Source organism: Phalaenopsis equestris, unplaced genomic scaffold (genome assembly GCF_001263595.1).
Source record: "Phalaenopsis equestris unplaced genomic scaffold, ASM126359v1 Scaffold234924, whole genome shotgun sequence".
Classification (NCBI taxonomy): domain Eukaryota; kingdom Viridiplantae; phylum Streptophyta; class Magnoliopsida; order Asparagales; family Orchidaceae; genus Phalaenopsis; species Phalaenopsis equestris.
In genome coordinates, this window is record NW_018252822.1 from 15,646 (window position 1) to 40,704 (window position 25,059).

The 25,059-nt window shown below is 34.9% G+C and overlaps 1 protein-coding gene across 1 annotated transcript in view; it reads right to left on the reverse strand.

Annotated features, from left to right (window-relative positions):
• Positions 1 to 1,981: 1,981 nt before the first annotated feature.
• The window catches only part of LOC110039041 (putative acyl-activating enzyme 19), a 31,726-nt gene continuing 8,648 nt past the window's right edge, over positions 1,982 to 25,059 (reverse strand). Inside the window, exons 3-5 of the mRNA XM_020743984.1 lie at positions 24,533 to 24,726; positions 16,267 to 16,470; positions 1,982 to 2,779 (exon numbers count right to left, since the gene is read on the reverse strand). Coding sequence (XP_020599643.1) covers positions 2,021 to 2,779; positions 16,267 to 16,470; positions 24,533 to 24,726 — 1,157 coding nt within the window. The 3' untranslated portion in view covers positions 1,982 to 2,020. The remainder of the gene's footprint in view (positions 2,780 to 16,266; positions 16,471 to 24,532; positions 24,727 to 25,059) is intronic.

The window sequence follows — 25,059 nt, forward strand, 5'->3', positions numbered from 1 at the left end:
GACAGCCAAATAAAAATTTGTCGAAAAATTGTGACATGAAGCATTTAAATCATTGTGTAAATGCTAGGGCGTCCCCTAGAAGCAATGTGTTGCATAGGCCGAATATAGTAAAAAGTGTTCAAATGCAACTACACCTGCGCTCAAGTGTAGTATCCAATAAATAACAGTTCCCACATTATGTATAGTTGCGGTTAAAGAAATTAGCAATTGAAACTAATATTAGAAAAAAATCTTGGAATATAGACACTCTCACAGGTAAATTAATGAAATTATTTGATATTATGATTGATAGAAAAATAAATATCTTATGTATTCAAGAAACTAAATGAATTGGAGAAAATACTAAAAAGATTGATAGCTTAAGTTTAAAACTTTGGTTTCAGTTAGGAGTCGCACTAGAGATGGTGTAGGAGAAATTATATATATAATTTTGAAAAATAATGTTCAAAAAATTAATAGAATTAGAGATAGAATTATAGTCCTTAATATTGTTTTTTATACTAATATTTTTAATAGTATAAGTGCTTATGTTGACCAAGTAGGTTTAGATGTTGGTTCTAAAGAAAACTTTTATAATAACCTCAAAGAATTAAAAAAAATGATACATTTTAAAGAAAGAATTTTTATTAGAGAATATTTAAATGGACATGATGGTAGAGTGGTAAAAGATTTTAAAAATATTCATGATGGCTATGGTTTTGGAGAAATTAATAAAGATGATAAAATCATATTAAATTTTGCTTCAGCATATGAATTTGTTATTCTAATACTTTATTTAAGAAAAAATATGAGCATAATATTATTTATAAGAATAGATCTAATAAAACACAAATTGTTTAATTTCTTATGAGAAGAAGATATCCTCGATAATTTAAAAATTGTAAGGTCATTCCAAGTCAGAATTTAAGTACTCAACATCAAGTATTAGTTCTGAATTTTAAGATAAAATTTGTAAGATAAAGAATACTATGAATCGTTATCATAGAATTTGATGAGACCACCTAAAAGACAAATAAAATTATTTTTATGAGTAAACATCGTGAGTCTGTTTGGGATCACTTTTTGTTTTTTATTTTTATTTTTGTTTTTAATTTATTTTAATTTTATTTTGTTTTCTATTTTCTACTTTTAGAAAACGCGTGTGTTACTGTTACGATTAATATATTTTTAAAAACGAAATATTTAAAACATGTCTGGTTTGGTATTTTTTATTTTTTTAAGAGAAAAAAAACTATATTTTTTATAAAGAAAAACTATGTTTTTTATAAAACGGTTAGGTTCAAATGTGCTACAGTATTAAGCTATATCGCCCATGGCGCATACATTGTCTTTCTTACTCTACCCAATACAAAGCATTACCTGTGGGCAAGCTGGTGGTGTCCATCACTCGAACATTCTCACTTTTACAAACTAAATAAACTATAAGAAACAATTTGCTTTTTGAAACTTGCACCACAAAGCATTACCTGCGGGCAAGCTGGTGGTGTCCATCATTCGAACATTCTCACTTTTACAAACTAAATGAACTATAAGAAACAATTTGCTTTTTGAAACTTGCACCCTTTTCCAAAATCATAATCATGATCATTATTATCTTTATCCCAACTATTTGGGTTCGAATTATTTAAAATAGTAGTATTTACATCACCTAAAAAGCTGTAGAAAAACTCAAAAATGAAAAAGTCAATGACATTGCAGAGATTGCAATATAAAAAACTTAGAAGCAAGCAGATATGATGTGAAATAACCTACAAGTAACTAGCAATTCATAGAAAAATACAAAATAACTAAACCAAGTTGGCATGGCAAGATAACCAACCAAAATATGCAGACAAGCATTTTAAGAACGATAAACTGATAGTACTTTTTTTGGTATTACAATAGAACTATCAGTGCATATTGCCAGCCACGAAATACACAAATGAGTTAAGCAAAAATGACTATAGTGAAGAATGCCACCAACCTATTCTTAAATACTATGAATGAAGTGAAGTGAATTAAGGCTAAAATTATAGATTTGTCAAATAATACGGACCCTGGGAAATAAAAGACCGAAAATAACCTTTTTGATAACTTGCAAACGATGATTATCAGAAATGTTTCCCTCATAATCCCTCCTAAGCCGCTTTGCCAGGTATCTTGAACTTCCTAACTTTGAGTAGTCTACCTTGCCAGAGAAAGACTTGGGCAGCATTTCTGTTTGAACAAAAATGGCCGGCAACATCGCTGTCGGTAATTTTCTCAATAACCAACTTTTAATGGATGCAATCAGCTCCTCGTTTTCATATTTATTTACACAGGTTACACCTTCAGAACACTCATTAATTGCTTTAACAACAAAGAAAGCCTTAACAAGGTCACAGTTTCCATTGGTGTTTTCAAAAATTACTGCAGCATCTCTTATGTCTGGATGCTCCCTTAGCACATTTTCAATCTCCTCCAACACGATACGTTGTCCTCTGACTTTAACAATACGATCATTTCTTCCAAGGAAGACAAAATCACCACTCGGGAGACGCCTAGCAATATCACCAGTTTTGAAATGCAAGGGAGCACAGCCATCATTTAGTGGCTGCTCGTCAGAAATCTCACCAAGGTATCCCGCAAATAAGCACATCCCAGTAACACATATTTCACCGACATTATCTTCGCTCTTTTTGTCAAGAAGATTAATTTCACAATTAGATATAGGTTGTCCAATTGGTACGCTACTTAGCTGCCCAGCTTCCAAAATATTTGTCATCTTTTTGCAATCAAAGAATGCACAATCACCAGCAACCTGGAAATTGGAAAATATACTAGAATTAAAAAATTAAAAAGAATACAAACATCATTATAACTATTTTTAATCAATGAGAAGCAAAAAAAGTAGAAAAAAAAGCATAAGTGAGTCTCCATGTCATTCAACATCTAATGAATTGCAACAACATTAAAAAACCAGCATCATCAGATCTCAGGATACCTTCCTAATCACTAAACTTATCCTTAACATAGCTAATACCTCGCAATAAAAAGGAAAGTTTAACAAGATTTAACTAATCAGCTTCACCCTCCTCCATAATTTCCTAGACACGAATCATATCCCATATTCAAATTCTTGGTGAAATGAGCCAGCTCTAACATGTTTACTGATTAAAATAAATAAAACAGCAATTAAGGTGCTAAACAAAGAAATGAAATATTGAATGAACAGCTTTAACTAAAATAACTAGTTTCATGTAGTGATCAAAATTAATTAGAGGAAAAGAGAGAATCTTCTAAAAATTAGAAGTTCATTGGCAAAAGAGGCAATGAGGCCAAGTATTCAACATGAAGAAAAAAGCATGTTCGTGATCTACTCCGAGATAATAAAAGAAATGTAGAACAAATACTTCCAAACACATTATAGACTAGATATTTTTTTTTAAACTTCACCATTTACAGCAGAAAAACCTATCAATAAAGGAGTACACCATTGAGTTTGGCCAACTCATGTTGAAGTTAGAGAGTTAGTGGAGCTAGAGGAGAACACCATAGTAAAATATCTAGGAGGATTGAGGTCTTCAATTGGCAATGTGGTATAGTTACAGTTACATTCAACCTTAAAAAATGAACAAACTTTGACCCTAAAGATAGAGAAGCAATACAAGAGCATCAGATTCACTCCACCCTTCCAACATGAACATGGCTCGATCATGAGGTACCCTGATTTGTATGTCAAACCTACACCACATAAGAAGCCAGCTCTAGAAAAATCCAACACTGGCCAGGCCAACAATGCCAAAACATTCTATGCTAAGAAATGTTTCAAGTATCATGAATATGAGCATATTGCATCCAACTACCAAAACAAAAGAGTGATTTCTTTCAAAGAATGAGATACTGTAATAGAAGTAGAGAGGGCAGACTCTAGAGAGAAAAATAATGAAAAGAAGTACAAATTATACGCAAATGATGGTGAGATTTTTGTAGTTCGAAAAGTTCTCTTGATCGAGCCCAAAGAGGGAGCAACAATAACTAAGACATAACATCTTCCATAATCTTTGTACTGTGAAGAGAAAGATATGCAATCTCATTATAGATGTAGAAAATTATGATAATGTAATGTCACATAGATTATTAACAATTTGACCCTCACTACCCAAAATTTTTACCTTCATATTATCAACTTGGTTGAAGAAGGGAATAAAAGCAGTATTGACAATAAGTATCTAGTAAATTCTTCATTAGAGATGAGCTATAGAAAGAAGTGTGATGTAATGTCATGTCTATGAATGTCTGTCACATTTTGTTTGGTCAACCATGACAATATGGTAGAGGCACGATTCACGATGGCCACAAGAGCACCTAGTTTTTATTAAAGATGAAAAACACAGTGTACTCTAGTCTATGAATGTTTGTCACATTTTGTTTGGTCAACCATGACAATATGATAGAGGCACGATTCATGATGGCCACAAGAGCACGTAGTTTTTATTAAAGATGAAAAACACAGTGTACTCTAGGAATTGAAGGAATCAACACTACTAAATACTCAGATGAAAATAAGAGCTATAGTTTTACTCGCCATATGAGACTGGGCTTGGTGACGTTTGAGGGCAACGAGACGGGGCCGATATATGAGATAATACAGCCTCTATTGGAAAAGTTTCAGAATATTATGATTGAAAGCCAATAACTTGAATTACCACCCTAATGTGAGATTTAAAATATCATAGACCTCATGCTAGGATGAATGCCCACCAACAGACCAGTCTACATGGTGCGGGAAAGTATGAGGAACAGTAAAAATATGTTGAGAATTTGTGGTTTCGCAGACTAGTTTATGAGAGTAATAATTTGTATGTTATGCCAGTTTTAATTGGGCCCATGGATGAATTTTGGCATATGTGCATTGATAATAGACAAAATAATATGATTAGCATTAAGGGCCCGTTTGGGGCAGCTTATAAGTACAGGCAATGTTTTCAAAACGAAGTTGTTTCGTTTGGAAAGTGTGTTTAGGGTGAATTTTAAAAAATGTCGTTTTCGATGCTTTAATAACCGCGGCCGCGTTTCGTTCGCGACTTTTACCTTACTTGCCCTCATCTCTTCCGCGACACCCTTCCTCTTGGGACCCCCTTCCTCCCGCGACAACCTTCTCTCCCGCGACCCCTTCTCTCCCGCGACCAAAATTTCGCGATAGCTGTGATGGCAACAAAGGGATCGAGCAGGCTATGAAACTCTCATCTTCTCAACCGGGACGAACAGAGACCACCGAAACTCCCATCTTCTCATCCTTCCGCACCACTCCGACCAACGTAACAATGTTCGTGCCCTACTTCCTCTTCGTTCGTCCCGGATTTGTCGATTTGCAGGATATATCGCCACTTTGAGTTATCAAGTTGATCCATAGGACTGACTTAGGAGGCATAAAACCAATATGTAGTGTTTTTGTTTTGTTTTCATTATGTTCTTTTCATCTTTTTGAAAAGATAGATATGTGGGATAGTTAAGAGGAAAAGCTCTTAAGATGAGAGAGATAAAAGAAGATATATTTATATAATTCAGAGTGGGTTTTAGGCTATAAGAGAAAAGGGGTACAAGATCGCTTGTAATCCTAGGCTCTCAATGGGTAGTTTTAGTCCTGGAGACAGTCAATTTAGCCTTAAAAGCACAAAGTTCAGCACACTATATCATTGTGAATGCAAAAGAAGGAAAGTAAACGATTTTCTTATTTTTAAATTTTTGTGATAAAATAAAAGTTTTTTAATTTTTACTGTTTTGTAGAACAAGTAATCATTTAAATGTTGGAAAAATCTGATATTTTTAAGTGCTGATTAAAAAAAAGTTTAATGTGAGCGACAAATAAACAGTAATTTTCTAGCCTTCATATAATTAATTTAATGCAAGCAATTGACTAACGGCTAGCAAAATATGTTTCAACTAGCTTTCTTTCACCACTGCCAAAAAGATATAAAGCAAATTGATTTTGTATTAGTGGAGGGGCTATTTTGATATTTGGAGCACACTATCATAATTTTTTCACTTCAATTATTTTGATTGTTTTGAGAGGACTTGACATTCTCTTTTTGGATGAACTGAAATGTTACGTGTTAAAATTTCTTTCATGTGTAGGGTAGTTAAATCCAAGAAGGTTACTTGAATTCCATGATTCTATTTATAAATTAGTTCTTTATCACATTTCTTTAAGATTTTTTTGAAGTCAATCATAGTGTGTTCTGAATGTCAATTTTGAAGCTAATCATCCTACTTCTTCAACATATTTTTTGAAAATTAAGCATTTATTATACAGAGGCGGTAGGGTACTTGTGCTGCATTAAACACTAATTATAATGACAAGTCTTAATCGCACTATAACTGTGTTGCCTCAAAGATAGTTTGAGAATAAAGAAGTTTTTTTCTTTAAAAGTCGAAGACTTTCTGATGCTATGATAAAACTTTGATTATGACAAAGCTTACTTGAACCATCACCACGTTCTTAAAATGCCAAACACTACTTGAGAAGTTATGAACTTTATTCTTATACGATTCTGATAAGAATTCTTGCTCAGGTCTTTTATTTTTACCACACAACCCTCTTTCCACACCCACTTCCATTTCAGTGATTTTATAAAGTCTCCAAAGTCTGTAAATAAATTTTCATAGAATAACCATTAAAGAACATCTTTTTCTTTTCAGTCTTTTTCTCATGTATAGTATATGTAAGTGTTTCCTTCTCAAATTAGGTCTGGCGATCTTAGGTTACTTGGAGCATTATTTCATTAACATTATGCAGATTTCCCTTTGCTTTTCCCCCAAAACGTAATGTAGAATGAAATGGTCCCCCTTTTACCGTTCTTGTGAACTTAAACTACTCAAACATGCAATCACCGTAGATTTTCCTTATTGTTAACCTCACATTTACTGGGACATATTCCACTAAAATTCCGTGGATTATTGATTTTTTTGTAATAATTGAATTCTTTTTGTTCTATCTTTGATTTTTCATAGTTCTTGATGTTGACCCTTATTGATTTGCTTTCTGCATATTATTTCATGTTTGTTGATTCTTAAAGCTTCCCTGATATGTCCTCTTTTTTCTTAATGAAAGGAATTGATCATTCATTAAGCACATGTATAAATGATTCAGCTCATCAAAGTGATCAAATAGCTATGGAGGAAGATCTTCAAAATTTATATTGCTTGCTAGGGAAGTTGCAAGAGCAAGGAAGATACATTGAAGAGAGTTTACAATCCGTTCATTCAGCCTTTACAAAAATGAAGTCAGGTCATCTTATTGAGTTTTCCAATGTTCTCATTAAAGAATTGGTCAGACAGTCTGAAAATTTACATGCTTTACTAAGAGGTCTTTTAGGAGGAGTTTCTGCTTCTGATTCAACGGCCGCTTCTGGTTTAACGGCCCAATTCACAAAAGAAGGATTTATATGGCTGCTAAGGTGTTGTTTGATGATAATGCAGTTTCTTGAGTTTGACATGAGTTTTTTGTGGGAGAAATGTGGGGTTCTATTTAAGATCCTTGGCAGTTTTTTTTCTCATAACTTGGTGTTGAATTCTCATGGCTGCCGTGTAGTGCCTGCTAGAAACTCATTTTTGCAGTGCTGCAATGGGTTCCTTAGAGGGATGGAGGAAGCTAATCAACTATATAGTTTCTTTTCTTTGATATTTGAGGTAATTCTGTAGATTTTGAACTCTTCGAGTAATTCTTCATGTCATTTATGTTTCCAAATCATATCAATGCTCCATCTGCAGTTGAAGTTGTTCGCAATGATCATAGCAATGAATAGGGTTTATAGCAATTGATTGACATGCATATAAATCTTTCATTTTTATATTCTTATATCAACATTGAATTGGGTATTATTTTATTACTCTTTTTTCGAATTGAACGATTGTTTTTTTTCATGAAATTTCCTAACTGGTCTATTCTCTCTCAAATAATTATATTAAGATGAGCTACAAGTTTTCAGGAAAGCCCGAGCAAGTGTTATGCCGTTGCGGACTACCGTCCTTGTTACTCACGTCACATCAACAACATAGCTACGGGCGGCAATTCTACTGGTGTCCGCGGTGGGCACACGGATCAGAGGACTGCAAGTTCTTCAGGTAGACCAACATTACATCTGTTTTTACGTTATGTCAATTGAACACCGTTATTCGGGGATTGACAATATCACAACTTGAAAACGTCGCTTGTAGTTCGACTGCTTCCCAGCCGGTTCTAGGGATTCATAACCGAGCAACTTTCGTCGTGACATGCTTCAACATTTTAAAATGAATATTGTCATTTTTTCATTGTAATTTTAACATGTTATTTCTTCATTTTTATTAGGTTTCATGATACTCACTATAATGTATGGTCTATATCTTCCTTGTACTGTTATGAAGGGGGTGGAGTGATTGTAAAATATCTAATGAGTAGACATTGCAGTTTTGTTGAGAACATTTCAACTTCTGTGTGTTAGATTGTTTATTTAACTAAAAAAATTTGCAAATTAGCTGCTTACAAAATGCACAAACCAAACAGTTTATCCAAAACAGGGGCAGAATGATCATTTATCCAGAATCAGCTGTTTTCCAAACGTATAAATCAAACTGTTAGACAGCTTATCCGGATCAGCGGCTTATCAGGATAAGCAGCTTATCTGGATAAGTTGGATAAGTCGCAACTGCCCTAAACATACCCTAAGTTCTAGTTTCCCATTTCGAGCTTGAAAGACTTTTGGATCAATTGCATGAAATCAATTGCCTGAAGCTAGCATATTTTTCAAGATTGATTTGTGTGACAGTTACTATCATGATCAGATAAAACACGAGGGTGAGTGCAAGGCCACCTTCAAGATATGAGATAGATTGTGTGAGTGGACAGTAATGTCTTTTGTTTGTCCAATGGTTCGAACACTTATATGAGCTTAATTAACCAAATTTTTTTAGCCCGCATCATGAAATTTATAATTGTGTACTTTGATGATAGTGTGGTGCTCGATCATGCAAGTGAGGAACATTTGCATCATATATAATAGATTGGTAGAGTTGATTTAACCAAGCAGTTGCACGATCATCCAATATGTCACTCTCTGACATCGCAGATGTGTTTTCTTAGATATATTAATTAAACGGGTGGCATTGAGACGGACCCAACTACGAGCGAAGTTATTTTGAATTGCCTCGGTCCATGGACATTTACTCTAGTACGCCAATTGTACTAACTATTTTTTAAAAACATGAATTTTAGCTCTATAGCGACACCCTTGATGAGGCTTCTCAAGACAAATCAACTTAGCTCTATAGCCAGATAAAGCACAAGCTAATTTTGATGCTCTAAGAAAGCAAGTTACTAATGCCCCCATTCTACCTCCTCTAAAGTATAATCAGTCGTTCAAGGTGAAGTATAATATCTCTAATGTGAGAATTACAGCTATGTTGAGTTGAGGCGGACAACCTACCTCCATTTCAGTAAGAAACTGAATGATTTCAGACAAAAAAACTCTACCTAAAATAAGTAATTTAATGCATTATAAGAGCCCTTAATTATTGACATCATTATTTGTTGGCAAATGAATTTGCTTTTGCACTGATCATGAGGTATTGGGATTCGTAAAGAGACAAAGCAAGCTAAATGGTAAATATTCCTCCCGAGTAGAGTTTCTTTCATCATTCTATTTCCTTAATAGGTACAAAGTTAGGAGTGAGAACAATATAGTCGATGCATTGAGCCAGTGTTACTTATTAATCACTATTATGCAATCAAAAGTAATTGACTTTAAAGTATTGAGATTGATTACGCCACTAATGAAGTTTCCTAAGAGATTTGAGTTAGTTGTCAAGTAAGACAGTATGATTAATTCCTCAAATCAGATAGCTACAGGCTGTGCATTCATAAAAGTTTACTTGGGGAGAGCACTTTGCAAGAGTGCCACAATGGATAAATGATGGGACATTTGTCAGACATGAATCTTTCCTTAATGAAAGAGAAGTTCTATTAGCTTAGATTAGAACAAGATATGGAGAGCCAAATCATGCAGAGTAGGATGTCATTTAGCTAAGACCAGAGAGCAGGATAGGGGTCTTTATACTTTGTTGCCTGTTTCAGAGCTGCCTTAAGTAGACTTGAACATGGACGTTGTTGTGGGTTTACCCTAGACATAGCAAAGGACTTTGTTATAGTAATGGTAGACCATTTTTCCAAGATGATACTCTTTCTACCTTGTCACAAGATGATAAATGTTTCACGCATTACAAAATTATAATTTAGAAAGACTATCTTCATGACATGCCCAAAACTATCACTTCAAATTTGAATGTGAAGTTATTTAGTCACTTTTAGAGAACTTTGTGAGAAATTAGGTACAAAACTATAAATCCGTTTGCCATCATACCCCCAGACTTATAGGCAAATAGAGGTGGTAGCAGTATGGCAAACCTTCTCAAATGCTTAGGGGATAAAATATCAAATAGTATAGCATGGTTCTTCTATAAGTCGAATTTATTTACAACAAATTCACTAGTCAGTCCAAATGTCACAACCCTTCATGATTGAATACAAGCAAAACCCTTTTAAACTATTAGATTTAATGTTGCTACTTATTACAATATTAGAATATTAATACGTTAAATTTTATATTGATTGTTTTGATTTGTTTTTATTTACTTTTCTTTTTTTTTAGAATAAAACCAAAGGTAATCTTATTGATGCAAACTTTGATTTGTTTTTTTTTTTTACTTTTCTTTTTTTTTAGAATAAAACCAAAGATAATCTTATTGATGCAAAATAGGGTAAAAATACTCATTACAGGTAAATAAAAGCAAATCAAAGCAATTAATACAGAATTTTGCATACTAATATTCTAAAATTCTAATAAGTCTTCAAACTATTGAGCTTAATATTGACGCATAAAGGAGAGTTAGAGATACATATATGAGATGAGTAGATAATATATATAGTCATGGAGTCGGAAGCGGCATTCAGCTCTGGAGAACATGAAGTTCCTTCGTTCTAGGGTTTAGACGACGGCTGATTTGGGTGAGTTCTTTTTATTCCATTGCGTTGCATTTTTTCGTGGTTGTTAGACGCTTTGTTCGCTGTTGTCGCGGCTCTGGGGTGTGGACTTCGATAAGATCAGGGCATTGTTAACTGACTTCAGCCTCGTCCAGATCGCTCAACCACACTGTCCGCACATCTTTATCGCTTGCCTACGTCATTCGTTCCTCTGAATCGCTCAATTGCTTCAACTACATGTCTAGTAAGCCCATTTGCTTCATATTTAGAGAAGTTCGACTCCGCCTAAATCTTGCAGTAACCCTCAACTGTCGACCCTCCTGCCCATCCTTCGTCGACCTTCTCTTGTTGTTCTTACGACATTTGCAGTTTTTTGGTTAGACTATTTTCATGGCAGCACTCTCACCTTCGACTGAACCTGCTCCGAATGTGGGCAAACCCTCCTATCCTACAGTGGTTGACAAAAATAGTGCTCCTTTCCAACTCTGAGATACTTTAGTTTTTCCGCAGATGTATCATAATTCATTTGTTAAACAGAGAAATTGTAACTTCATTAAAAAAAACATGACAAAAGGTGGGCATACCGACATTAATTTTTTCTAACACTGAAATTTCAACCCTTGCTGAAAATTATAAATTTACTTTAATTGAAAAGTTCCAAATAGGCTACCCTAAAATGGAGACTCTCATAAAAGTATTTAAAGATTTCAAGTTAGTTGGGGACTAGAAGGTGGGCCTCTTTGATGGAAGACATGTTGTGATAGAGCCTAGTAAAGAAAAATACTATGCAAGAATATTCTCAAAGAAATACATCTTAATTGAGGGCAAATATATGAAATTGCTTAAATGGTCCCCTAACTTTGATCCCAGTCAAGAACCTGGTTCTCATTCCAAGAACCTCATTGTGTCTATATGGTTTAAATTATATGGACTCAAGCTTCACTTCTTTAACCATCAAGTACTGTATGCTATTGGGGTTATTCTTGGAAAACCTATGAAGTTAAAACACAAAGGTTACTGGCAAGGCCTTCTATTGTAAGGATTTTAATAAAGAGGGATATTACACTTTCAGATGTAGAAGAAATATGGCTTGGCGCTGCTCACAATGGTTACTGGCAACAAATCATTATGGAACAAAGACCTTACTACTGCAATCATTGTGAAATATTTGACCACACACATGATAAATGCTTCATATTACACTCGAAGTTGAAACCTAATATTGCAATACATCTAGATATAGATAATCCTATGGATGAACAATATGCAAAGGAACTATCCATTCATGAAAATGGTATTTCCGACAGCATAGTTTTAGAACAAAACGCAAAGGAATCCTTGATTCCTCAACATGTGAATTCTACTAGTAGAATCAAATAGGCAACTTTAGATCCTGCAACTTTATTAGAACCAGTTGGTACAAATGTTAACCAGACAGATGAGTTGTTTGTTGTCCCCAATCCTCACAATGGAAGAATTTCTACACAACCTGATATTGCTCCTAGTGAACCTGATGAGAACCCACTAATGAGAACCCACTTTTATGCAAACCTATTGAGACCTCTAATCCCTCTCATTTTGTTGTGTTTTTTATGCAAACTTATTGAGACCTCTAATCCCTCTCATTTTGTTGTGTTGGAAGTTCACCATAATGAGTTGGCACCACTTAATGCTGTTGGGAAAGGTGCTCATGCATTGGAGGAATGCCAAGATCAACGTGCGCTCTCCACTGAAATTCCAATATACGGTCAGCTACATCAACAAGTGAAAGATGAATGGCAAATTAATAAATCCAAGAAGAAGAAAAAAGAAATGTCTCACCTCTAGAATCTACAAGATGATAGTTTGATTGTCTCAGGCAGAAGCCCCCTTCATAGTTTGTTGTTAGACTTCATTCCTAAAACTAAGGGGAGAGGGAGAGGCAAATCCTCCCATCACGATTGATAGTTTTGCTTTGCTTTTGAGAAATTTGCCTAGGTTACTTTTTTGGGGTATACTTGTACTTTTTGGTTACCTTTTCCTCGAGTCATGTATGTCTTGTAAGTGGGCTCCTAGCACGCACTCACTAAAACCTTTGTATCCTCTTTTTCATTAATGAAATTTCTATTTTGATGGAAATATATATAAATGTATATATAATAGTCAAAATAAAAAAAAATTAGAGAATGGGAAAAATGAGAAATAAATTAAAAAATAATAATAATTTATTTATTAGGCGAAATTGGTATTATAATTCTCCCCACATAAAATTTTAGTCTCAAAAAATTTTTAACAATCATTCAAAAGAGTAGAGGAATTTCTATTTCATTTTTCATTATTTTTCCTAAGTTGCATCTTTAGCTGACATATATTTCTTTCTTACCTTAATGCACGAGATTTGTCTATTTATCAATTTTTTAACATGGAAGTTTAGAATTGTTTTAGGTTTTTCAATGTAAGACAAATCTCTCTGCACCTCACATTCCTATATAGGATCTTCTGATCTAAGGCAGTGAACAATTTTCTCAGCATTGACATTATTGTAAATGAACCAATGCACCTGACGGACAACTCGAACATGACTCAATTAAGACTCGATCATGTTCATTCAAATTAGTAATAAAAGCTTGAACAATTTTTCAAAGCTCGAAGTTTAAATGAACTAAATATGAACATAGTGAAACTTGTTCTTTATGTTCACGAACAAACTCGTTTGTAGTTTAATAATTAACTTGTTAAATACTCAATATTAAGCTTGATGATAACGTGTATCATATATGATATATTATTACATGAAATTTAAATAACTAAATCGTCAACTCATTTGTTGATAGCTCGTTGATAGATTATATCATATATGATATATAAATACTCGATATTAAGTTGATGTAGGTTTTAAAGTTGTCGTAATTTTTAATTGTTCGGAAGGATTTGACAATGGAGGAGATGAGATTTGACAATGATGTAGCTTATAAAATGACAATGGAGGAGATGAGATATAAATTGCAATCTTGTCTCTTGATTTTGCCAAAGAAAATAACAAATAGGATATAAACCTCTGCTAATCTTAATTCCTGCTACCAAACAGCACGTAAATGAGGGATTTAAGACAAAGAAGATAACAAATACTGCAATTTTGTCTCTTGATTTTGCCAAAGAAGATAACAAATAGGATATAAACCTCCGCTAATCTTAATTCCTGCTACCAAACAGCACCTAAATGAGGGATTTAAGACAAAGAAGATAACAAATAGGATTTAAGTTCCTGTAGGTTTTAAAGTTGTGATTTCTAGTTTGGTAGGATTTAGGTTATATCATGCTTAAATGCTACACAAATCATTTTACTAAACGACCCCTAAGTGAGAGCTTTAGGACAAAATGGAGGAGAAATGAGATTTAAGATATTGTAGGGTTTCAAATTTATAATCAATAAATTAGTAGCTACAATCATATTTGTAAATAATTTATTAAATTTTTTATAAGAAAATCTAGATACTCGTTTGAGTTTTTAGTTTGTTTAAATACTCGTTCATTTGTCATAAACAAATCAAGTTCAAATATTGAAAATTTTAAACAAAAAGCTTGAACAATATATGAAAGTTGGACACAAACTCAAGTCGCACATGAACTTATAATATACTAAGCCAAGTCCGAACTATGATATACTAGGCTCGACTCGGCCCGATTACAGCACTAATTGACATAAAAAATATTATGGATGTTGAACATATCAATTAACAATACTTGCCTATAAACTATCTTACTAATCCTTTCAATGATGTCAAATGGTACTATAATTTGAGAGTTAACTTGCTTCACTAGACAAATATGTTTGTCTCTATTATAGGTTTAACTTCCAAAAATATAAAATCTCCAATATAAAAGTCTACTAATCTATCTCAAGTCATAATATTTTCGCTAATGGTCTTGAGTACCTTTCAAGTTGCTTCTGATCAACCTAAATTTTTTCTATAACTTCATCAACTAACTCTAGATTCATCTCTAGATTCAACTATTGACTTTCTCCCACTTTAACATAGCTTAATAGAACTTCACTCTTTCGACCATATAGTGCATCATTAGGATGTGGTTTTTCCGGCTGCCTTCAAAATCTATAACACAACCTCAACAAATCCTACAATTTTTTAATTATCCATTAGTTTGTGGATGAAATGTTGATCTGAGATGTAACTGTGTTCAAACCTTAATGAATATTTTTCCACAATGTAAAAGCAAATCTTCTAATCCTAACTGAAAAAACAACCTTTGAAACACCGTGCAAACTAAAAAAATTTTTAACGTATAGTATAGTCAACTTGTCAACTGACTCAGTCTGCTTAATTGGCAAGAAGTAAGGTAACTTAGTCAATATGTAAATAAACATCTAAATACTATCATGGCCTAGCCTGAATTTAAAAAATACTGTGATGAAATTCATTTTAATTTCTTTTCAATTTCACTTAGGTATAAAAAAGGACTATTACAATCCACGAGGTATCTATTACAAGCTTGGTTAGTACCACCATGATAGATAAAAATCAAAACCCAGCTTCGAGTGGTAAAAGCCCAGTATTTTATTCTCTATTAGTAATCTTTACAATCTAGGATTTTATCATAAATTCTACCAAGTTAATAAATGATAATTACCAAACCCGTCATAAGGTGATACCTAATAATTTGGAAAACTCAACATAGTTTTCAAGATGTAAGAAAATAGCTATTTTTCTTTACAAACATCATCTACGTATTTTATTAAATTTAATATACATGCTAATATAAGCTTCACAAATATGTTGAAGTTTAGTAATTACCGAACAACTAATCAGTCTGGAATGTATGGCAATTCCGCAGGTAGTCATTTACATACAATAAATCAGAAAGGTACAATTGCACATAACTTCGATACAAATTTACGCATTCTCTTCAATTTTTTTTAAAGTTTTCTCATCAATGTTTCAAAAATGGTATAACCAGAATAGTAATTGTTAAATATTGTTTTCAAAGAATCAACAATTCTGTCAGCAGATTAGATAATAGCAAAAACAATCATTGTTTTATTAGCGGCAGTGACAATTGCCACAAGAATTTCACCTAGACTTACAACTGACCTTATCAAACCTAGTAATTATCATTAAGTGTTAAAAAATAGATAAGGTCCGCAACATAAAAAAGAATAAAACTTAAACATGATTGACCAGTAAGGGAAAATTATTATGCACCTAGAATTAAATATCCTAAATAATATTGATGGATCATAGCCCCAATACAACAAATGCTAAATAGAACTGGAAGTAAGGTAAATTGCTAACCTCTGTACTTCCATATAAATTTAAGATGGTGGTTTGGGGTAAATGATCACGCAAGTCTCTCCACAAAGATATGGGTAAAACTTCCCCGCTAAAGATCAATACTTTCAATGAGTTGAAAAACTGCGCACACAGTGAAATATCAAAAGAAAGAAAAAGCTCCCTCAATAGAGATGGAACAGTAGTAAGCCTGGAAATGCCATATGCCTGAAAAAAATCAAATTCAACATAAGATAAGCCATGAGATGGAACTTATAAATGGCAACATATAAATGAGCTATTATTGCAATTTAAGAAATTCGCAAGTTATCATAAATGACACGTTAAGCAATCTTGTGCCTATTTTAAGCCTCTGTAAAATGGAGGCTATGGGACAAAACTATATTTCTGAAATGGCACCATTGAGTCATTCAACAGAATCCACCCAAGCAATAGTACAAATGTTGCAAGCACACATTCTTCATAAATCTCAGTTTGACAAATCAATTGATGTTCAAATGTCTCAGATTAGAAGAGCAATATGCGGTGAGAATGTTCATATGTCACGCTGAAAGATGCGAGAAAAAAATTAGAATTGAGTATCTTCTCAATTTCCACAACATTGAGATACATACAAAGTTAAATCATTTATTACAGAAAATAATTAAATCAGCAACCCTCAATGCTGCCCATAATGCAGTGAATTTCAGAGACTAAGGTTTGTTTGGGACATCTGCAGATTATTTATAATCTGCTTATAAGCAGATTACCATAATGCAGTGAATTTCAGAGACTAAGATTTGTTTGGGACATCTGCAGATTATTTATAATCTGTTTATAAGCAGATTATCCTGATAATCTGATAATCTGCAGATTATCAGGATAAGCTAACAGTTTATTTGTGAGAGCTTATTCAGAACAGCTTATTTGCAGTTGTTTCTAGATAAATAATCATTCAGCCTCTGTTTAGTAATGTTGTTTGCAACAAAACTGTCTGGGCAAATAATAGATAAAACAGAAGTCGCAGACCATTACAAATCAGTTCAAAAAAATAAGATAGAATCCTCATTTTCTCGTGAGTATCAAAAGAAATAAAATAAAGAGAAAAATAATTACAATTACAATTAAAAATATTAAAATGTTTAATTTAAAACTCTGACGACGTCTGTCCTCAGCTGCATTGCCCTCCTGGGAAACCATCGTACCCCAATAACTGTCGGCAGTGGAATTTGCCGAAATGTTGGCCCAACGAAAGAAACCAAATCGCGTTGAAACGCCCCTGCGATAACCGTAGAACTGTCTCTCATTGTTGTAAGGTTGACGTGACGTGAGTAAGGAAGTCTGTAATCCGCAGTAACACAACACACCTCGGGAGGTCCCAGAAATCCTAGAGCTCATGTTGCCACAGAAATAAAAAATCAGAGAAATCATTTGTCAAATCAGAAAACTAAATTAAGTTCTCAATATCTATAAGAGAAATTGAATTAAACAAAAACCGTATGGAACTAAAAAGCATAAATAAAAAAAAATGTGAGTGTGCGGTCTCAGACAACAAACTACACCAACCCATGTGTCTTTCACTACAAGCAGACAGTGGACCTTGAAAAAAATGAGTTCTTGGTTACCCACAGGGGACAATCATCCTGTGATACATGTGTCTATCACCAAAAAAAAGTCATCCAATAGATACTCATATACCGATGGTCTTTAACCCACAGGGGACAATCATCCTGTAATACATGTGTCTATCACCAAAAAAAGTCATCCAATAGATACTCATATACCGATGCATTGAAAAGAAAAGATGACCTAAGTTGCCTTCATTAGAACTTCACACGCATTTCCAACAGAATATGATCGTCATGTGACAGATGTGCATATCACCTAAAAAGGTCATCCACATAAATCCTCATAATCTGATGCACCAAACAAAGAAGACAGGATATCGATTGCCTTCATTACGAATTCACATGCAACACTAAATAACAGCAATGAAGCAGTCATCCAAAAGAAATCGTAAGGTCATATTTTTCATCATTCATCACTGACCTCACACACCCACAAAAACAGAAAATGCGAAATTGAACCGACCCTCAAGTTTTTTTTGTACCAAACACATCACTATTATATATTCAAAAGTTTAAATGAAACAAAAGAAATACATAACAAAATCATAAGCTCCAAATTCACAATACAACAAAGAACATACAAAAAAAGACATAGTCAATCAACAACCACAGATTGCTCCCTCAAAGCAGTCATCTCGGTCACACCTTCGCCGTCTTGAGTGTCAAATTCATTCGACTCTATCTCATCTTTAGGTAAAGAATGCTCAACCAGAAATTATAAAGTTTCTGGAGAGATATGCTTTTGATTGTTGTCAGTCATATTGAAGTCTGTATCTGATCGAAAGGGATGTCGGATGAAGTTGTGAAGTGTCATAGTGGCCAAAACAATATGTATTTGTTTGGGAAATGGATACGGTGGCATGTCGCGTAGGATGGTTTATTTCTTCTTTCAAACCCCAAATATTCTTTCAATAACCCCGCGTAAGGAAGTGTGGTTTTTTTTAACACTTTTTTTCTACCACGGGCGGTATCACTTGATCTCTCAAAATCAAGAACATGGTATATGGTGTTTGGATAGGGCTTCAGATAGCCCCTCTGCATCGGATATCTAGCATCAATCAAATAATATTTCTCTATTATGAAATGAACTATTAATCATAAAACATACATATAACTAATTGGTTTACATAACAAACCTAGAGGCGTGTAAGGGAAACACTACGTTATATTCTTAATTGCATAGGCAAAAACACGATTGTCATATGCAGTCCCTTCTCATCCCATCATCGCAAATGTGAATAACATGTTGAAGTCATATATTGTCATAACATTTTGTGTAGTTGATCCACTCCGGCCACTGTACGCGACATTTTCGTGGCCGGGTAGTCAGGCATCAACATTTGTACTGTTGATTGCCCCAAAGCAGATCTGCTTAGCATCGTTAGCAACAAATTCTATTCTGAGGTGAACGTAACCCAATAATGAAACTGACCTTGAAATATGGGATCGTAGGCAACTTGTTCAGGAGTAGTAACAAACGATGGATCCTCTGGCTTAATGATGTGCGACCCTAAGCTAACAAGTGCTTACAGACCTTTGGAGAAGTATCGGCTAATTGTTTCTGAGGAATGCTAAAATCGCTTCATAGCTCCTCTAATTGATTCGTTCTGAGATAGCATGTATAATGTTATGGCCAACACCTCGGTAGTTGTCGTTCTAGAAGACCCTTGTAGACTGTTGTTAAGACATAACTCGTGAAGGAAATCCAAAAAAATGGGTACAGTCATGCGAAAAATATTGTTGAATCTTATCGGATGTCTAGCAAGCATCTCACCCACCCATTTATCCCCAACAAAGGAGGACGTCATGCGTGGTATTCTAACAGTGGTGGAGCGGCAGTACTCCAAGAACAAAATCACAATCATCGCAGCCCATGTCATTCTTCTACGAGGCTCTTTCTGTCGATCCATCCTGAAGAAATAAGTTGTTAGGATATAATAAAGTGCGGAAAAGTAATAGCAACAATATAAAAGGAGAAAAAAATCAAGGACTTCATAACACGCTACATAATTACATATAACTGTTCATGAAAATAAATAAAAACGTTGAAAATTAATTGCAAATAGATTACTCAAACATGAACATATACAACAACAGTCATTCATCAACCAAAACACCTAAATATTCGAAAAACAGTCCGGGCCGCAGGGCCATGAATATTTGTCTCTAGGTTGGGTTCTCAAGCTTTTTAGCATATTTTGCATGAAAACTTCTATCAGCAACTACTTCTGGAAGAGCATCCAAAGCTACAATAAAATCTAGGATGGTGTCGTCAAGTGGAGCAACAGGTGGCGGAGCTGCAAAAACATCCATCAGTTTATCTATTGAGCTTTCACGAAAATGTCCTGATCTTTCCTCCTTTTTCCCAAGCTTGAGCCTTTTGGACTGGGAACTGGACTCCTTAATCTCCTTTTGGTTAGTGTTAGGTCCTTCATCGTAAGTTGTAAACTGCTCAGATGGCAAGTCATCCGGTATGTCTGCAAACCCCAACTCACTTGGGTTGAATGTATGCTTTCCCGTCACGATAACCCTTTAAACATTACATCTAATTTATCTTGAAACTCCGGGTCAATTTCACAATGCTTATATTTTTTGGCTGCCAGTATTTCCTGTAAGTTCGGGGGGGGAGGGTTAAGGGGCATATTAGTTAAGCCAAAAAAAACATTATAATAAGCCAACGGAGAGTATAATTATTACCTATAATTTCTCAACCCACCATTCCTCTGAAGCATCAATGATTCGCTTAATGGGATCTCAACCCAGCCCAGTGGATCCCCGTTTATGCTCCTTTCATATCTCCTTCTTCAATTGATTTCATTTGTTTTTTTAATTTCAGTCTATCGTAATCTTTTCCCGTCAATTTTTTGAACCTCTTCGCATTATTTGCCAAACTTGTTGAAATATGTCGTTGTCTTTCCGAGCTCAATTTATTTAATACACAGATTACAAAAAATATTTGTTACTTTCTTGTCCCACATTGCCGACGTACCCGCTTCATTCGTGTTAGACATGTAACAAAATGAAGATATTATAGAAAAACAAATAAATATCAAATAAAAACAAGATCTTATTATATCATTATACAAATAAGTTGAAAAAATTAGAAGTACATACAAAAAAATCAGACAATAATGACAAAAAAAAACAACACACCTAAAAGCAGGAGAGCACACCGAAGCCAACCTAAACACCACTCATAGTAACTGAACGAAAACAATCCTCACATCCACCACAAAACCCACACACCCAAAAGCAAGAGAGCACACCCAAGTCCACCAATAACACCTCACATAGACACCACACTCAAGCAAACCTCAAATTGACCACCAAATGCACACACACAATACGAACACTGATTATTTCTGATTTATGTAGTAACTATTCTTTGTAACATGTTAAGTATAGTACAAACCTTATCTCAGCATGAATTTTGATGCATGTTGAACATAATAAGTAAATTAACCAATTGATAGATTAGTAACTATTGCCACCATAAATTTTGATGCATCAACAGGTGAATATTAAAGTTTGTCTAAGCATCTTGAACATAATAAGCAAATTAAAAACCCAAGAGGCTTCCAAGCCAACTCAAACACTCCTCACATACACCACTCCTCATATTAAAGTTTGCCAAACACTCCTCATATTAAAGTTTGTCTAAGCTTGTATATTAAAGTTTGTCAAACACTCCTCATATTAAAGTTTGTCTAAGCTTGTTGCACATCCAAGCCAACTCAAACACTCCTCACATCCGCCACAAAACCCCACACCCAAAGGCGAGAGAGCATGTGTATTACCTACTACATAAGAATAGAAGCCAATTGTATTACCAATGCCTTCAAAAACATATAAGTTCACTTAGATATTCTAATGTGTGGCCTTATCCTTCCACACTTAGGATTGCCTAGGAATTCCCTCTACTAATCACAACAACACAACCAGTGCAGTAGTGCAATAATAAGTAATATAGCATTGAATGCAAAGGAGATGTCATCATCATTGTAATCATGCCAAGTTAAAAGAACTTCGAAATTCAACAAATATATGAATACACTAAGTTAAAAGAATAGCATTTCTCACGCAGAGAAACCAAGGCCAAAGCCACAAGAGAAATGAAGGCCAAAGCCAGGTACAAACAGAGAAACCACACCCATTTTGCCACAGCCAGTAACAAACACAGAGAAACCAAGGCCAAAACCTCCAGAGTAAGCAAGCCCAGCTGCCCCATCTACCAACACACATAGAGCAACATGGCTTCTATTTAGCATTTTTCACGCAGAGAAACCAAGGCCAAAGCCATAAGAGAAATTAAGGCCAAAGCCAACTACAAACAAAGAAATCACAACCATTTTGCCACCGCCAATAACACATACAAAGAAACGAAGGCCAAAGCTACCAGAGAAACCAAAACCCAGCTGTCTCATCCGTCAACACACAGATAAACCAAGGCCAAATCCACCAGAGAAAGCAAGCCCAGCTGCCCCATCCACCAACACACACAGAGAAACCAATGCCCAACTGCCCCATCGCAAACATACACAAAGAAACCAAAGCCCAGATGCCCCATCCGCCAATAGACAGATAAACCAAGCCCCTGTTGCCCCATCCGCCGACACACACAGAGGAAGTTCTCATAGAAGGGCAAATTCCACATAGGAACCTCTGAAATCCATCAATTTCCAAAATATAGCACCAAAAAATTCTACCCGTAAGAGACTCTAGATGAAAAATCACCAGAACAAAACACCACCAAATAAATATTGGATAAAAAACCGTCGCATGAAAACCATTCCTTCAAATAGAGCATAACAAAGTTTTGACATCAACAGAGGAGAGATTCCAAACCCGAAAAGGCCTCTAGATTGAAAATCACCAAAATAAAGGTGACGAGTTTACTTACAGAGCATCAGAAGCACAGATTGGAGATAAGATGAGGATGAAGGCAAAGGTATAGAGAAATGAGAAGAATCAAAGAGAGTAGGGACTTCCGCACGAGACAAGCGCAGAGGAAAAAAATCGAGGCAAAAGGGCAACAGTAGAAATACGCATTCACTATAAGTGGGACGCAACCTCGAGACTCAAAGAGAGTAGGGACTTCCGCACGAGACGAGCGCAGAGGAAAAAATCGGGGCAAAAGGGCAACAGGAGAAATACGCATTCACTATAAGTGGGACGCAACCTCCTTACCGCGTCCACGGTTAATAGGAAACTGTGGGCGGTGTTTTCAAAATGCCGCCCACACACATAAGCTGCCCCAAACGCAACCTAAGAAGCAAACATAATTCTTTAAACTCGTAAGTAGGCAAAAAAAGATGTGCATTAATTCTTTTCTTCAGTTATTGGAATATGGAGCCCTAAGTCAATTTGGTGCAAAAGGAAAGTATATGTTGTTTATGAATTGTAGAAGTTGTGGTGATCAGTTGGGAGAAAGTGGATGTTGCTAAGGTGGGAAAGCGGGCACTTAATGTGAGATGGCTGAGAGGTGACGCTTGTGTGGGCTCATTTGTGGGACATGGGTTGTGGCCAATGTTTATTCTGAATGTGATTAGGGAGGCGGGATGTAGAAAGGTAGGAGGAGATTGGATGGTTAAGGCTTTGGGGAAGGCATCCATATATGGAGGGGAATGTGTGGGAAAGGTAATGATGTGCAGTTTAAATTTAGAATGTGCTAAGAGGACCAAAACTAAATTAAGTGCTAGTAGTCTTGAAGGAGTGGTAATGAAGGCCACCAGAAAGCTCCTTGTTAAGTTTTTGGTGGCAAATGAGAAAGATGGCCTGTGAAAGATTAAACTAGAAGGCGCAGAAGGGATGTGATGGAGATAAGATTACAACAAAATCAAACAACACCAAAGGAACAAGTCAGTAATGTAAAGTAATGAACATGAAGGCCACCAAGCTTCCAACATTAAGATTAAGCCACCAAGCAAGATCCACAAATAGATGAAATTCCCTCGATTTAATTTAGCAATGATTCCACCTAAACAAAAATTTAAAATATTTTAAAACCCTTGCTACATTCAAATTTCAAACAAAATAAAGAAGGGAAAGGAGAGGGGACAGCGTTTCCAAGTAATAGAAGAAATGTAAAGTATGAATGTCTGAATTTAAAAAGATTGTAAAGTTGTCGGTTAATTACTTTTTGAACATAAATTGACCTCCACGTGGCCATTCCTGGCAAGAGACATCCGAGGATGGACATGTTTTGCATAGTCCTTTGTATCAAAAGTTCAATTGGAGTTGGATGCAAGAGGTATTCCGTCTACAAGCCAACGCATGTACACCTTGATGTGCCTTTATCATCTATATAAGGCCAGCAACATTTACATGAAGCATGCATCAATCCTAAACTCTAACAAATTAATTTAATAATTCAATTCTATAATAATAACTTAAGAAAATAAATATTACAATAATTAAATTTCATGCAAATATGCAAAATAAGCCAAGGTCATGTGGTGCATCATTGGAACTCCTACTTATTAACCAAAATCATAGATTGCCATATTACTTGGATATAAACATAAACAGAAGTATGGAAGAATGCATGAATCATCAAACAGAAGGATCCACATGAAGATCATATAAACCATTGAATGATATATGGGAAATTTTGGAAGTTGGAAGACAGCAAATCTAATATAAAATCTAAGATAAGTCTACACCTTAACAAAATCAATAGCATATTCAGGATATTTCAGCTTTTGATAGGTAGGAATAACAAGCAAAGCACCCGCCATAATAGCACCAAGGAACTCCTGAAGATGGTCAACAAAGCTGATAGACGTCTTGAACAACAGAACATCCTCCCGGGATATCGGATACTGATCTTGCATCCACCAATATCTGTTAAGAAGACCTAAAAATGTAAATAAACCTCAGTTGAGAAATCATCGGAGGAATAAAAAAATTCAATCAAAAGTGGTTCAAAATTTGTACTTTGTTAAGAAAATTATGTAAATATTTTTAAAAAAGTACATTTGAAGTATAAGATACAACAGATAAATTTTTTCCTGCTCTCATGCTAAGGATTCAGCCATGTAAGCCCTCAACATTCCAATTATGACAAAGATGTGCAACTCACCTGACGCGAGGCTTGGGGCTTATTGGCTGAACCGGCCAATAGATTCAGTGAGGGAGTGCCTCGGTTCAGCCAGAAGCTTCACCCGCCCCTCCCCCGCCCCCACGAGGC